Here is a 15,817-nt window from a genome sequence, read left to right on the forward strand (position 1 = left end):
TGGGTGGCTTGGTCGGTTAAGTGTCTGACTTTGGCTCAGGTCACGATCTCACAGTTCGTGAGTTCGAGCCCCGCGTCGGGCTCTGTGCTGACCGCTCAGAGCCTGGAGCCTGTTTCAGATTCTGTGTCTCCCTCTCTCTCTGCCCCTCCCCTTGTTCATGCTCTGTCTCTCTCTGTCTCAAAAATAAATAAACGTTAAAAAAAAAAATTAAAAAAAAAAAAGTCCTAATGCCTCTTGGTAGTGAATGAGTGAATGCAAAAAAGAATAAAGATTAAGGAGAGTGATGGGGAACATCATTCAGATTTTTTAAAAAGATCATTATCATTAATTTGCATGCCATGAATGAAAAACAATCAAATCAACCATATTTTAAGTCAAATCTCACTATGTAATGTGTATTTTATTTTTATCAGATACATTTTTTTTAAATCACAAGCACCATCTTGTACACAAGACTTCCAGCTTATGTGCAGTTAAAATACATATATTGGGGTGCCTAGGTGTCTCAGTCAGTTAAGCGTCCACCTTCGGCTCAGGTCATGATCTCGCACTTCATGAGTTTGAGTCCTACATTGGGCTTGCTTCTGTCAGTGTGGAACCCTCTGTCTGGGACAGATCCTCTGTCCCCCTCTCTCTCTGCCCCTCCCCTGCTCATTCTCTCTGCCTCTTTCTCTCTGTCTCCCTAAATAAATAAAAGCATATATTACAGAGCAGCGGTGCAACGGAGTCCTATCTGATACTCCCCAACTCTCATCTTCACCTCCCCATCTCAAAGAATCTTCTGGGGGCTCCTTCTGGATGTCCACTCCTTGCTCTGTGCTTGGAAAGTCTCAAAAGACAGTAAGCTGGGGCAATGGCTGAGCTCGCCTCATAAACCCCTTTTCTCAGGGATCATTGTTCTTCATTGCCTGATGTCCAGTGCCTTGAAAACCATTGTTTCATATATTTTGCCCAGTTTTTTGGCTATGTCAGGTAGGATGGTGAATTCAGCCCCTGTTTTTCCATCATGGTCAGAAGGGAATCTTTAACTAGTTCTATATTAGTTTAAAAAATGAATTTCACTGGAGCCCAATTTCTTACTTATATAATGAACCAATTGTATTTCATATATATTACATAATATTGCTCTATTAAGTGAAGATGGTTAAGTCACATTCAAATGTTTACAATAAAACATTTCACTGTCTTTTGGAAAAAACTTGTTCAGTGTCAGTTAAAGGGAAACTGTTATCACAAGTTTGCTTTATCAAGAATCAGGAAGTACAGTGAGATCAGCATTAGATTTTGAGAAATATTGTTATGAGTAGGAGACTATATGTATTAGGTATCCGATTGGAAAACATACTTGTCAGAATCGTCTTGCTGGATTCGTTTGCTCTACTAACTAGCTAGATGATAAGGGCCTCTTCATTATTTGATGAGATGTCAGCTTCTACTAATAGCACAATTGCTTTACTACCAAGCACTCACATTTTTTTAGCATTTTTAATGTGCTTAGTAGCGTTTGCTATAATGCTAGGAAATGCTGTGGTTATTCTAGCTTTTGTGGTGGACCAAAAGCTTAGACATCGAAGTAATTACTTTTTCCTTAACTTGGCCATTGCTGACTTCTTTGTTGGTAAGTGACATATCTTTATTTCAGATAATCTTTTCCAATTATAATTTATTTCTATAACTTTAAACTTTTGTTATTTCAAGGGACTGTGTAGAATTAGGGATTTTAAAAACAAAAAGTTTAAGGATTAAAGTTCTGGGGAGGCTTTAGGGGAGTAGTATATATATACGTGTGTGTGTGGGGGGGGGGGGGGTTTGTAGGAGAATTTTCATTTGAAAATCGTTTATTTTCTTTTTATAGAATAAAAATGAGTCCAGAATAGTTCTAAAATTGTTTCAGTCTAAGAGTTACTTGTTTCTAGAGGTACCTTCCTTCAATGTTTAGGTTTATAAGTAGGTGTAGAAAAGTCAGCTGATGATATTGTTTTATAGGAACTTCTAGTATAACTTAACTTGTGGTTGTCTATAGCTACATAAACGCTTTTGCGTATCTTACAGTGAACCAAAACTCATAAAATATTTACTTTATTGCCTGGAACATAGGGTTGCTCAACAAATGTTAGTCCTCTTCTCTTTTGATCTAAAAGAGTCCTATCTCTTTTGCAGATACGTGTCAATTCCACCCAAGGTCACGAATGTCAGTAGATTACCCATCCATGTGTAAGGACTGTTAGGTACTCAAGTATGATTAGCTAATGAGGAGATCTATAGAAGACTAAGTCTCATTAGTAAGGTTTCATTGTAGGAGAGTGGATAAGAGATGTTCACCAGTGACTGTAACAGTATAGAGCATTGTGAGAACCACAGAGACCTACCAAGTGCTATGGGTGCTCAGAGGAGAGAGAGAGCACATTTGGTTTGTGAGTGGTAGCATCTGAAGTGAACTTCAAAGGACGGGTAGAATTTCCATAGTCAGAGATGGAGAGGGGAGGAGTATTCCAAGAATCAGCAAAGACATGCTGGTAGAAAATCATTGTGTATGTCTTCCTAAGTGTGAGCTGCAGGCTGGCTGGTGTGAAAATGGCTACATGGGATCAGTAGGGGATGAAGTTGGAGTAGTTGGGATCTATATAATGAAGGCTCTTGGATGCTAGTGTGTCTGGATTGGAGGCTATTCAACAGGCAGTGTGGAGATCTAGATTTTTAAAACAATTGAGTGACTGGATGGAGTGAGGCTTTACCTCAGAGACATTAGCAGAGATGTAGCAGGTGGCAGAAGCTGGAATGGGGAAGTTTGGTTTCAAAAACAACCCCACAGCTTGCTGAGAGCAACTGGGCACAGGCCAGAGTCTCTGTTAATCTACCACTCTCCTCCTTCACATTTCCCATGCCCCTTGCCAGCTTCATCCAGATGTCCACTTATTTAACAGCATCTGCCATGACGATGGAAGAATTAGAACAGTTTCTGAGAACCTTCTGTAACAAGGTTGGTATTTTGAGTCAAGGCTGTTCTTTTCCTTTGCCGTGCTCAGAAGTGGGCTTTTTGGCTCAGCCTGTAGGCTCGTGACAGTTGTGGTGAGCCAGGGCAGAACTCATGTAATTGTAAGGCAGCAATTCTTAGGACTTGTGGTCAGGAGACCTTGAGCTCCAGAACCATGTGGCAATGGCTTGGAGTATCACATGTGCTAGATATTATGGGCTTTTGGTTGAATGCCCTTTTCTTACAGATTTTGAAAATGGCCTCCAGTCGAAAATCTAAATTTGTAGCACCTGAACAACTTCCCAGGCTGACTGTTGTGTTGGAAAGCAAAGATTTATTGAGGAAAAACTCCAGTACCAGCTACATTGATAGAAATATATCTCATCTGCACACTATTCCAGAAACAAAGTACCATCAATATATATAAATATAGGGAGACGTCTATAAAATTGGTATCACATTTGTGGGTACCGTCTTCACATCTGCACTTGTGGGCATTTATGACCTACATGACCAGGTGACAGATGGCCCAGGCTGGATCTGCAAGGACAAAGGTGGTTGGGGCTGACAGAGTCTGAACCACATTTTCAGGAGGGCACAGTTAATCTTTAGTCCCTTCATGCTTCAGTTCAGGACTCTTCTCTTTTCTCGTGAGTTAGCTCAGGCTGCCACAACACAATACCCCAGTCAGGGTGACTTAACAGCAATTGACGATCTTAAGGTTCTGGAGGCTGGGAAGTACCAGACAAAGGTGCTGACTGATTCGGTTCTTGGTGAACGCTCTTGTCCTGATTTGTAGATGGTTGCCTTCTCCATGTGCTGTCACGTGTTGTTTCCCCTGTGTGTGCATGGAGAGAGAGCAAGCAAGCTCTCCAGTGTTTCTTCTTCTTCTTCTTTTAATGATTATTTATTTTTGAGAGAGAGAGAGAGAGCACACAACAGAGTGGGGGAGGGGCAGAGAGAGAGGGAAACAGAGGATCTGAAACAGGCTCCACACTGACAGAAATGAGCCTGATGCGGGGCTCGAACTCACAAACTGTGAGATCATGACCTGAGCCAAAGTTGGACACCCAATTGACCGAGTCTCTGGTGTTTCTTCTTATAAAAACACTAATCCTGTTGGATTAGGGCTCCATCCTTATGACCTCATTTAACTTTACCTCCTTGTAGACCCTATCTCCAAATGCAGTGACCCTGGGGGATAGAGCTTCAACATATGAATTTGGGGGCGACCCAAACATTCAGTTCATAACACCCTCTAAGCACTCACTGTTATCCACACATTTCTCTATTGGCCCACAGAATTCACAGGGACTTTTAGCTCTCTCCCCAACCCACCCTCCATTTTGACTGTCATTTTCTCATGGAAGATGTAGCGTCTTAGCTGGCTTTGGAAAGAAAGGACAATACCAGACTAGTGTCAATGTTCACACAAACTGGGCTTCCCCATTCTCATCTATTCATCCAATACTGGTTTATTTTGAAGCAGGCACTCTTTGAAGTGCTGGGCATATGGCAGTGAAAATAGGGACAAAATTCCCTGTCCTCGTGGTGCTTCTGTTTTTACTGGGGGAGGGACAGTGGGGGGGATACATAATAAGTATAAATAAGTCAATAAAAGTATGTAGTATTTTAGAAGGTGGTCGTTGCTAGTGAGAACAGCAGCAGGGAAGAGGGAGAGAAAGGGTGCTAGAGATGGAGGTTGCCATTGAAATGTCAAGGGCAAGACTCACTGGTCAGGACACTTCTGAGCAAATAGAAGGAGCTTCTGAGGGAAGAGCAGTTCGTGCTGAGGAAAGTGCAAGGGTCTGAGGGTGTGTGTGTACGGTGTTTCTGAGGCCCAAGAACTGGGATGGAGGGCATAGCAGGAAGTGAGACAGGAAAGACGGGGCAGGCTGGGGTGAGCAAGTGGCCTGGGCTTTCCTCCCATCCTTCTTCTTTTTCCCTTCTCTCTGCCCCCTGTTCCTTCACCTCCTTGTTTTTATTTCTTCACCATCTTCTCTTAATACAGTTTTCTTTCCCTCAGCCCCCACGCCCTTAATGTGTCATGCCAAAGGCTTCTTGCTCCTTTCAAGAAACTGGCTCTTAGTTTTCCTTATCAAGTCCATTTGACCCAGAAGTATGCTTCCAGAGTGGAAGTTACAGAAACACTTCAGAGTGCGTGTATCCTAGAAATATTTCCGATTCCACAGTGGTGGAATGAGCCACAAACATCTCCCCCACTCAACAAGATAGAGGATCTGAGCATGACGTTTGTGCTAAAACATCATGTAGAACACAAGGGAACAGCGGGGTTTCACGAAAGCCAAAGGAATAGGCTACGGCCTCTTTTAAAATGCTATGTCAAGCAGCAACTAAAGTCTTGGACACACCCAAACACACCCTTCCTCTTTCATCTATTTCAGAAAATGTGTGGACAAGATTATTGAACTCACAGCCTTCCTTTAATGTGTAATGTTTATTTATTTTTGACAGGGAGAGAGAGAGAAAGAGAGAGAGCAGGGGAGGGGCAGAGAGGACCCCAAGCAGGTTCTGCACTGACAGCAGAACCCATGAACTGTGAGATCATGACCTGAGCAGAAGTTGGCGCTTAACAGACTGAGCCACCCAGGAGTCCCCCTTCCTTTAACGTTTAAATAGACAGTGGTGTCTGTCAGGCAAAGAAATTACTGGCGTTGTACTCTTTGCTGTCATTTCTGTGGAGGAAATGTGTGTGTGAGTGTATGTGTGTGTGTGTGGAAAATATTCATGTTGGGAATATTAGAAGCCACAACTCTGGACCAAAATATATGTTTCTGTTTTGAAGATACTTTGACTTATCTCAGGTGATTTATCTCAGATACTTTGATTTATCTTATTTATTTACCTATTTTATACCACAGGCATGTGTATGCATACGCGTGCGTGCACACACCCATCTTTGAGATGGGAGACACCATAGGGAAGCTTAGTTATCATTAAAAATATAATTGAAACATGAAATAAGCAGGCAATTTGAACTACATATAAGAACTGACTGGGGCTCCTGGGTTTCAAAGCCAGTCTTCCATTACTCGGTGAGTTCAGTGGGTTAAGCATCCGACTTTGGCTCGTGGTTTGTGAGTTCGAGCCCTGCATCGGGCTCTGTGCTGACAGCTCAGAGCCTGGAGCCTGCTTCAGATTCTGTGTCCCCTCTTTCTGCCCCTCTCCCACTCACACTCTGCCTCTCTCTCTCTCTAAAGTGAATAAACATTAAAAAAAAAAAAAACAACCACACAACTCTTCCATCTCCATGATGCCTCGTGTCTCATCTTTGTATGTGAACTTAGGTACAGAATGCTAAGTTCTGCATCCCCTTTCACTGGTGCTGAAACTACAGCATCATATCCTCACGTCATCTTGTTTTGGGAGAATGTAGGGTTGCCTTCCTCCTTCCCTTTCCTTCTCCTTTCTTTTTACCTTCACTATTGTTCTTCCTGATAGGCTTACTTGGTTCTCATATGAAAATGGGAAATCCTGCCAAGTGCCTGATGAAATATGAAGATACTCACTGAGCTTCCACTTAATAGATTATATTCTCAGTGAGTAGTGTCACCTGTCTGAAATGTCAATCCAACGGAAAACTCCCAGCAAAGCTTAAGGAAAGGGAAACCAGTGTAGTCATTTTTCTTAATTAGGCTATTTCTGTGCTAAGCTGAACCACTCACATATTTGTTCATTCAGTGAAGTGTAGTGGTTAAAGTCAAGAGTCTTTTTTTTTTTTCCCTTAATGTTTATTTATTTTTGAGAGAGAGAGAGAGAGAGAGGGAGAGAGCGTGCATACAAGTTTGGGAGGAGCAGAGAGAAGGAGACAGAGCACTTGAAGTAGGCTCCATGCTGACAGCAGTGAGCCCAATGTGGGGCTCGAACTCATGAATTGTGAGAGTAAAACTTGAGCTGAAGTCGGATGCTTAACTGGCTGAGCCAGCCGGGTGTCCCGGTAGGGAGTCTTGAAATCACACTGCCTGGTTTCAAAGCCAATCTTCCATTACCAGCTGAGTAGACCTTGGCAATCATGTCTCCCTCTTGAGCTATAGGTTCTTTATCGTCTAACTCAGCATAGTTTCTACCTTACACAGCTTCTATGAAAGTTTAATGAGGTGATATATACAGCAGACATAGCACAATGTCTGGCATATGGTAACTGCACAATATATATTGGCTGTTATTAATTTACCCAAGTTAAATGTGTGAGCCACTGGGCAACTCTAAGTGCTGTGAAAAATACAAAGATCAACTTACAACATGGTCCCAGGCCTCAGGAGAAGCTAGTTAAAAGATGACAGAGATACCAAGTAGCAAGTATTTCTACCTGAGAGAGGGAGTGAAGAGCAAAGTGCCAACATAGTCAGGGGACAGAGGTGTCCCTTCTGCCAAGGAAGTTCCAAAAGAGATGACAAGGAGAAAGTCATTTTTTTGAACTGCATGGAGAATGAGGAGGTAGACTTCTCAGTAGAAGAGAGGAGGATATTCTAGGAGGAAAGAATGCTGTTGGCAAAGGCAAAGGGGATATGAAACTACAGGCTGTCTGTGGGGGAAGGCTGGCCCATCCTGTGTGGGTTGCATCACGAACGTGAAGATGGCTTGTGCTGTATGTGGCTGGAAATGCCGTCCGGACCTGTGCTTCATTTGGAAAGCAATAAGGAAGCACAGGATATTTATGACAGCCATTGTAAAAATGGTATTTAAAGAACACATAGGAAATCAGTCCTGAGTTTGCTGATGAAACACTATGAATTTCTAAATTATCATCAAGCCATTTTTGGTCATGTCATATATGTCATTGTGTTGTGTACCTATGCCTCTGGGTAGTCATTGATATGTGCTTTTTTTTTTTTAACCTTTTTTCCTTGTACAGGTATGATCTCCATTCCTTTGTACATCCCTCACACGCTGTATGGTTGGAGCTCTGAAAGTAAACTCTGTGTGTTTTGGCTCATTGTTGACTATCTTTTGTGTACGACATCTGTGTATAACATTGTACTCATCAGCTACGATCGATACCAGTCAGTCTCAAATGCTGTAAGTCAAAACATTAATTTGCCTTCTTTAAACATTATGTGCTTATAAATTTTGGGTCCACAAGCAAAAGTTTTTAAGTGTAATTTTTTCGTTTAGTTGGCAAACCGTAGAGGAGCCTGATTATCCTTCAGTTAACTGGCACTAAGTTTTCATTGGCCCTTAGTGAACAATTTCTGTGTGTGATTTGGCTAAGTCACTCCCCTATGTGCCACTGAAATGGGAAGACATTAAAGAAAATCTAAGGCGAGTTGTCAGAAACGGTATGTACCGAGTCCATAGTAGATTGGATAGATGTGGGGGTCGCAGTACGTTTATCAGTTTCTTTTTTTCCTTTTTTTTTTTTAACGTTTATTTATTTTTGAGAGAGAGAGAGAAAGAGAGTGAGTGCGCGCATGCACATGCACGCAAGTGGGGGAAGAGCAAAAAGAGAAGGTGACAGAGAATCTGAAGCAGGCTCCACATTGTCAGCCCAAAGCCCTATGTGGGGCTTGAACCCATGAACTGTGAGATCATGACCTGGATCAAAGTCTAACATTCAACCAACTGAGCCACCCAGGCATCCCTATCAGTTTCATTCCTTACACAAACTAAGACCTGAATATTTTCCTCAGGTGGGATCTAGTGGGAAAGTAGAAAGACACCCACACTTTTGAATGTCATGAGAAAATCAATTTTGAATGGCCAAAGGAAAAAAGACAGTGTACAGGGAGGCTATAGCTTAGATGGTGAGCCCAACCTGAAAGATCAACTCCTAGTGCCAGGGTAGGACCCATGCCAAGAAAGGCTGGATTGACCCAGGATTTGGAATAGCCTCATTAAAAAGTTAGTGGCAGTTCATAAGCCAGCTAAATTGATCAGCAATAGAACAAGGGAGCAAACAAGGGCAGATGCAAGTAAAGACAGAGGGTGAAAGGGGTAGAGAAATAAGGGGCAGTACTCTGATGTCTAGGAAACCTAGATGGGAAACTTCCTTCATTCTTGAGTCCCAGGACCCAAATCTTTGGGGGATGCTACTCTGTGCAAGGGATTTTGCTGAGTGCTGGGAAATGAATTAGCAGAGTCTCTACTTTTTTTTTTTTTTTTTTTTAAGTTTACTTATTTTGAGAGAGAAAGAGACACCATAAGTTGGGGATGGGCAGAGAGAGAGGGAAAGGAAGAGAATCCCAAGCAGGCTCCATGCTGCCAGTGCAGAGCCAGATGCAGGGCTTGAACCCATGAAGCCATGCCTGAGCCAAAACCAAGAGTCAGACGCTTAACTGCCAACCAGGCGCCCGCAGAGTCTCCACTTTCGAGGAGCATAATAGTCTAATGTGGAGACAGATCCAGGAACAAATGGGTTCAGTACAGTGGACTAAGCATGGTGTTGGAGGTGTTGAGGGGACAGTGATAGTTCTGACTTGGGAGGTCTGCGCAGCTTGCAGTAGACAGGGTTGGGAAGGTACATTGCATAAGGCAAGGGTAAGCTGTGGGAACAAAGATGAGGCTCAAACAAGATAGAAATTGATTTTTCTGTCGCAGAACAGTCCAGGAAAGGTGGGAGCCTCTGTTCCAGAAACTCATCCAGGGACCTAGGCTAACAGGGTGGCTGTGCACCCTCTAGGGGAGGGGTCAGCAAACTTTAGCTAGAAAGGGACCTATGGTCTCTGTTGCAACTGCTCAAGTCTGCCATTATGGTACAAAAACAGCCATACATACTATGTTAAAAAAAAAAAAAAAAAAAAGAATGATTCATTCATTGTGTTCCAGTAAAACTTTATTTATCCAAGCAGGTGGTGGGCCACATTTGTTTCATGGACAGTGGTTTGCTGACCCCTGCCCTAGGTCATTATTCTCCTCTGCATGGTCAAATTCAGGTTGTTGTCACTCCAGGTTCTAGAAAGGATGGGAAAAGAGCAGAAATCCAGGGCAAGGGATTTTGTCTTAACCACGTGGTTCAGAATCATACAATCATTTCCACTCACATTTTACTGGTGACATTTACTAACATGCATCTGCTAGTAACATCTTGCAGTAACATCGCACTGCAAGAAAAGCTGGGAAACGTGGTCTCTAACTAAGCTACCATATTGCCAGGAAGAAGGGGAGAATTAATGTGTTGGGACATCCAGACACTTGGCCTTGGGTACTTCATTGACCCAGGGTCCACTGCAGTTTGTACTAGACAAACTATGGAGAGAGTGCAGATCAGCTTGGGAGAACAATTTAGATGCCTATAAGCTCATGTTTTTCAAATTGCAGGTTATGACCCGTTATTGAGTCATGAAGTCAGTTCAGTGGGTCGTGACCACTTTTCAAAAAAATGTTTAAATATTTTTGAGAGAGAGAGAGAGAACATGAGCAGGGGAGGGGCATAGAGAGAGGGAGACAGAGAATTCCAAGCGGGATCTGCACTGTCAGTGCAGAGCCCAACATGGGCCTTGAACCCACGAACCTTGAGATCATGACCTGAGCCAAAATCAAGAGTCAGATGTTTAATCGACTGAGCCACCCAGGCACCCCCACTTTTTTTTAAATGAAAAAGTGCATAGAAGAACATACTAAAACAATTTTTAAAAATTAGAGTATAAAATATCAGAGTACTTTGTACATAATAAATGTGTTATTTTATGAATACCTCTGTCTATGGACTTAGTTATGATGTAAAATGTATTTCTTTTTTTTGTTGTTAAATTTTTTTAAACATTTATTTATTTTTGAGAGAGAGACAGAGGCAGAGAATCCAAAGCAGGCTCCAGGCTCTGGGCTGTCAGCACAGAGCCCAAAGCAGGGCTCAAACTCACGAACCACAAGATCATGACCTGAGCTGAAGTCGGAGGCTTGACCAACTGAGCCACCTAAGCACCCCTAAAATGTATTTATTTTAAGTCAGACAACATGTTCAAAAAAGAGTGTTCTAATTCACAATCTTTCCCATTTGTACTAAACATTTCCTTGTTTTCTGTGTTAATATTTCTTTTGTAGCCTTTCCTGGGTGTTCCCACTTAACATTCATCAGGACATCCTTTCACTGGATGTCTAAGCTCTTAGGTCTACCCCAGGTGCAGTTAGGAGAAGTGTGTAGAAGTTGCAGAGACAGGGGTGCCTGGGTGGCTTAGTCGGGTAAGTGTCCAACTTCAGCTTGGGTCATGATGTTGTGGTTCATGAGTTCGATCCCCACATTGGGTTCTGCGCTGACAGTATGGAGCCTGCTTGGGATTCTCTCTCCCCCTCTCTTTCTGTCCCTTCCCCATTTGTGCCCTCTCTCTCTCTCTCAAAATAAATAAATAAACTTAAAAAAAAAAAGAAAAAAAGAAGTCACAGAGACAGAAGGAGTGATGGCCACAGAGAGAAAATGAGTAGGTTTGTTTTCTAGTCTTGCCCTGAGGAATTCCTCTGGCCACATAAGCTGTCCCTGTGGTGAGGGCTGGGCCAGCTGGATCCCAGGTCCTTAGCACCTAGCACAGAGTCAACTGTGTAACACCAGTGCATGGATGTTCGCGAGGGGCACTCAGGCAGCTCTTGCACCTCTGTTGGCTAATACTTCAAATACAGCTGTGTAAGCCAGGAAGCCCTCAAAGACCACTGAAACTTGTGGGAAGTAGTTGTGGGGAAGCTGAGCTCTTGCTGTAGTACGAAGTAGTGTGATAGGGCAGAGTCATGAGCTGAGCCTGAAAGGTGGAAATCTGATAATAACTTGGACAAGGAAGGCTCAATGCAGATGGCAGTGCATGATTACAGTGCTCAGATGCATTTTCTGGAGAGCAGATTTCTGTATGGCTGAAGTAAGGGTGGGTGAGGGAAAGTAGAACAGTGTCATTGGAAGGAGTGGGAATTAACATGTATGCAGAGTTAAGATGGTAAGTGGAGAGTACACTGAAGATGAAGGAAGCTTGACAGGAAAATCAAGACCATGAAAATATTGTTGCTGGTTTCCTAGGACTGCTGTAATAAAGTAGAACACATTGGGTGGCTTAAAACAACAGAACTGTTCTCTGGAATAAATTTAATATTTGGAGACTTGAAGTCCAAAATCCAAGTGTAGGCGGGGCAATGCTCTCTGAGGCTTCTAGGGCAGCCGGTTCCATGCCTTTCTCTTAGCTTCTAGTATTACTGGCCATCCTTGGCTTTCCTGGCCTTCCTCAACTTGTAGATGCATCACTCCAGGCTCTGCCTCCATTGTCCCGTGGTATTCTCCCTGTGTGTCTGTGTGCCTCTTACAGGGAGGTTCACCCTAATCGAGTATGACCTTATCTTAACTTGATTATATCTGCAAAGCCCCTCATTGCAAATGAGGTCGTGCACGCGGACAGTGGGTGTTGGGACTTCAGGGTATCTCTTTTGAGGACACAGCTCAACCTGCAACAGGCACTCAGAAGGGCTCTGCAATCCCATCTCATTGTTACCACCAGTGTGTTCTGTAGGCTGCTCTGCCTCATAAAAGAAATCTGATTGATGGAACGTTTGGATATCTTATTGGGGTGGGGAAGGCATAAGAGGCAATATTCTGAATAATGAACGGATCCTGTCGTGGGTGAGGACTGGGCCATTGATTGGTGTCAGGAAGGCCATGCCAACTGGCTTGGGCCTGAATTCAAGCAATGCTTGAGCTACCTGTCAAAAATGCTACCCAGAGATGAAGAGATGGGCATCATCTTCTCAATTCCCTTGGATGTCCATTATCGCATTTGACCTTATGCATAATAGAATAGAGATCACTACCTAGCATATTGCAACACATCATTACAAAGGCTGAACAGAGCAATTAAAAAACTAAATGCAGTTTTATGACCATCTGGGTATTGTTACCATCTTCATAATCATTAGATTTAGTGCAAGAGATATATTAATTAGTGGCATGAGAAGCAGAAGGCAAAGAAGCGTATTTTATATGGGAACTTGCGGTCAGCACCATATGCATTTTAGCTTAGCCTAAGAAATACTAGTAATGTAGGAAAAAAAACCCAACTTCCCTGCAGTTTATAAAAATAACCTTTTTTTTTTTTTTGAAGCCAGCTTCTTCTTACCTCCAGCCAATTGGTGAGCCCTTCCCAGCCTGCACAATCCATCAAAGAAAGACAGTGCTGGGCATTGTTGCACCTTTTTAATAAAAATGAGTAAACACTGTAGCACGAGACTTAGAAACTCAGAGAAAATAGTATATGAACCATAGTTGGAAAGGGAGGCATGTTCCAGTTTCATGGGGAAATAATTTCCTTTCCCTTGAGTGAGGAAATCAGAGAAATATGGAATATATGAGCTAGAAGGAACCTTACTGATCTAAAAGAAGCTTAGGGAGGTTGTCTGTTCCAGGTCCCCTCAAAAAACTCTTGGTTCATGTGTTTATCTCTCATAGAGGGTGGTTGACCTTTTAGATTACTTACCCAGTTACTCAGGGCCAGGTAACTTCCCTGCCTCTTGCATATCCCTGAAACTCCTGAGAGGGTCTATGATATGCCTTATGCAACCAACATATGTTCATTATAATGGAAATAACTTATTTGCTCTCTTTTAGATATCTTACAGAACTCAACACATTGGGATCTTGAAGATCGTAGCTCTGATGGTGGCTGTCTGGGTTCTGGCCTTCTTAGTGCACGGGCCAATAATTCTAGTTTCAGAGTCTTGGAATAATTCCAGTGTCAGAGTCTCGGAGAAAAAGGACTGTGAACCTGGGTTCATTTCCAAATGGTACATCCTCGCCATCACTTCATTCTTGGAATTTGTGGTTCCAGTCTTGTCAGTGGCCTATTTCAACATATACATTTACTGGAGGCTGTGGAAGCGTGGTAATCTCAGTCGGTGGCAAAGCCAGCCTGGACTCACTTCTCCTACCCCTCCCAATAACTGTGGACGCTCACTCAGGGGTGGACTGTTTTCAAGAACATCTCTTCCTGAACTGAAGGAAACAGCAACATCTGTTCCTTCGAAGAGACACGGTAGAAAGAGCAGTCTCTTGTTTTCTCTAAGAGCCCAGACGAATAGCAATATAATTGCTTCCAAAATGGCTTCCCTCTCCCATTGTGATTCCCTGTGTCTTCACCAAAGGGAACACATTGAACTGCTCAGAGCCAGGAAATTAGCCAAGTCACTGGCCATTCTCTTAGGTGTTTTTGCCTTTTGCTGGGCTCCATATTCTCTGTTCACGATCATTCGTTCATTTCTTTCACCAGAACAGCGTCCTCAAACAATTTGGTATGAAATCACCTTTTGGCTTCAATGGTTCAATTCCCTTGTCAATCCTTTTCTGTATCCATTATGTCACAAGCATTTCCAGAAGGCTTTCTTGAGAATATTTCATGTGAAAAAGCAACCCATACTAACACAAAATCGGTCAATGTCCTCTTAAAGATGATTTTATCATTTACAAAAATTTTAGTCTTAAGCTCACATACATGAATTTGATCTGACATTCATTTTTCCCTTTCCACTAGGCAAGGCAAAATGAGAAAAGTCCATAATATTGTAACACTTGCAAACTTAAAAGAAAAATCAGAAACTGGAAGTCAAGGGAAAATAACCAGAAATAGACAACAATCTTTTTTGTAAACTCACAGCCACAAATGCACTGTACTTTTCTTATTCATTGCCTCTTCCTTGTCTTTTAGATCTTTATATAACACTGATTGCAAAAGTCAAGAGTTCTTGTTTTCTATGTTCAGTGTTTGCTATAGTGTTAAGTGAATTTCCCTTTTATTTTATAGTGATGAGAAATTGTCAAGTTGTAAAGTCATTTTTTCCTAAAGTATACAATAGAAGAGGGAGATATATTGTCCTCTTCGCTGGAAGTGGAAGGCATGTTGGGGTTTGAGTTGTCAGGAGGAGGGAGCCAGGGTGTGCCCAGATGGAAAGGTAGAAGGCACGTGTACTTCCAGGCTCTATGCTACTGATTCCAGAAAAGAAGAAAGTGTGGGGAGGGAAGAGCAGGTAACTGCGGTTCTCAGAGTTCCTCAGAGGGCCTGGCAATCATAGGATAAGAGAGTAAGTGAGAGACAAGATCACCAACTGGTTGAAAGATGGCTTTCCTTTTGTCCTTCCTGCCCTCTTCTTCCAACTTCCACATCAGCTAAAACATCTGTGAGAAAATATGTAAGAGAAAGGCTATGAGATGGCAAAAGGACTCTATGATTAAACTTGATGTAGCTGTTTAACATTCTCAGAACTAATAGATGTCAATAATTATTAATAAAATATACTTCTGTATTTATTTGACGTCTTTAACGTGTGTGTAGTGCTAAGAGTGATTTCTTTATGTGCCATTAGTGTAAGTTATACCTTGCTGATGAGTCACATTTTCTTAGTCTGGTGATGTTTTATTTATTTATTTTTTTGTTATTATTAATTCTTCTTCCTCCTCCTCCTCCACCTTTCCTCTTCCTTCTTTGTAATAAAATTTTATTTTGATTTCATTGTTAATTTCATCTCCCCTATAAGGTTTTATTAGTGTTTCTTTGGTAACTTCTCAGAGTTCCTTAGTCATTTCCGTATTCTTTAGATCTTTTAAACCTTGGTTAATTTCAAACACTAAAATATGAAAATCCTTTAAGTACATAAATACTTAGATATGCCTATGATTTTTATATGCAATTGTGCCTTGCATTAAGTTCAAATATAGGAGACACATGTTTAACATTCAATAGTATCACCTCATGCCAGTCACAGTGGCTAAAATGAACAAATCAGGAGACTATAGATGCTGGCGAGGATGTGGAGAAACAGGAATCCTCTTGCACTGTTGGTGGGAATGCAAACTGGTGCAGCCACTCTGGAAAGCAGTGTGGAGGTTCCTCAGAAAATTAAAAATAGATCTACTCTATGACCCAGCAA

At 42.2% G+C, this 15,817-nt stretch overlaps 1 protein-coding gene across 1 annotated transcript; it reads left to right on the forward strand.

The window, feature by feature from the left end:
• The first annotated feature begins 1,340 nt into the window (after nt 1-1,340).
• HRH4 (histamine receptor H4) lies at nt 1,341-15,197 on the forward strand. Its single transcript, XM_060613478.3, has 3 exons — nt 1,341-1,618; nt 7,851-8,014; nt 13,506-15,197. Exons 1-3 carry the CDS (start codon nt 1,393-1,395, stop codon nt 14,337-14,339), a joined length of 1,224 nt encoding a protein of 407 aa, XP_060469461.1. The 5' UTR covers nt 1,341-1,392; the 3' UTR covers nt 14,340-15,197.
• The last annotated feature ends 620 nt before the right edge of the window (nt 15,198-15,817 follow it).

This window comes from Panthera onca, chromosome D3 (genome assembly GCF_046562875.1).
Source record: "Panthera onca isolate mPanOnc1 chromosome D3, mPanOnc1 haplotype 2, whole genome shotgun sequence".
NCBI classification, from domain to species: domain Eukaryota; kingdom Metazoa; phylum Chordata; class Mammalia; order Carnivora; family Felidae; genus Panthera; species Panthera onca.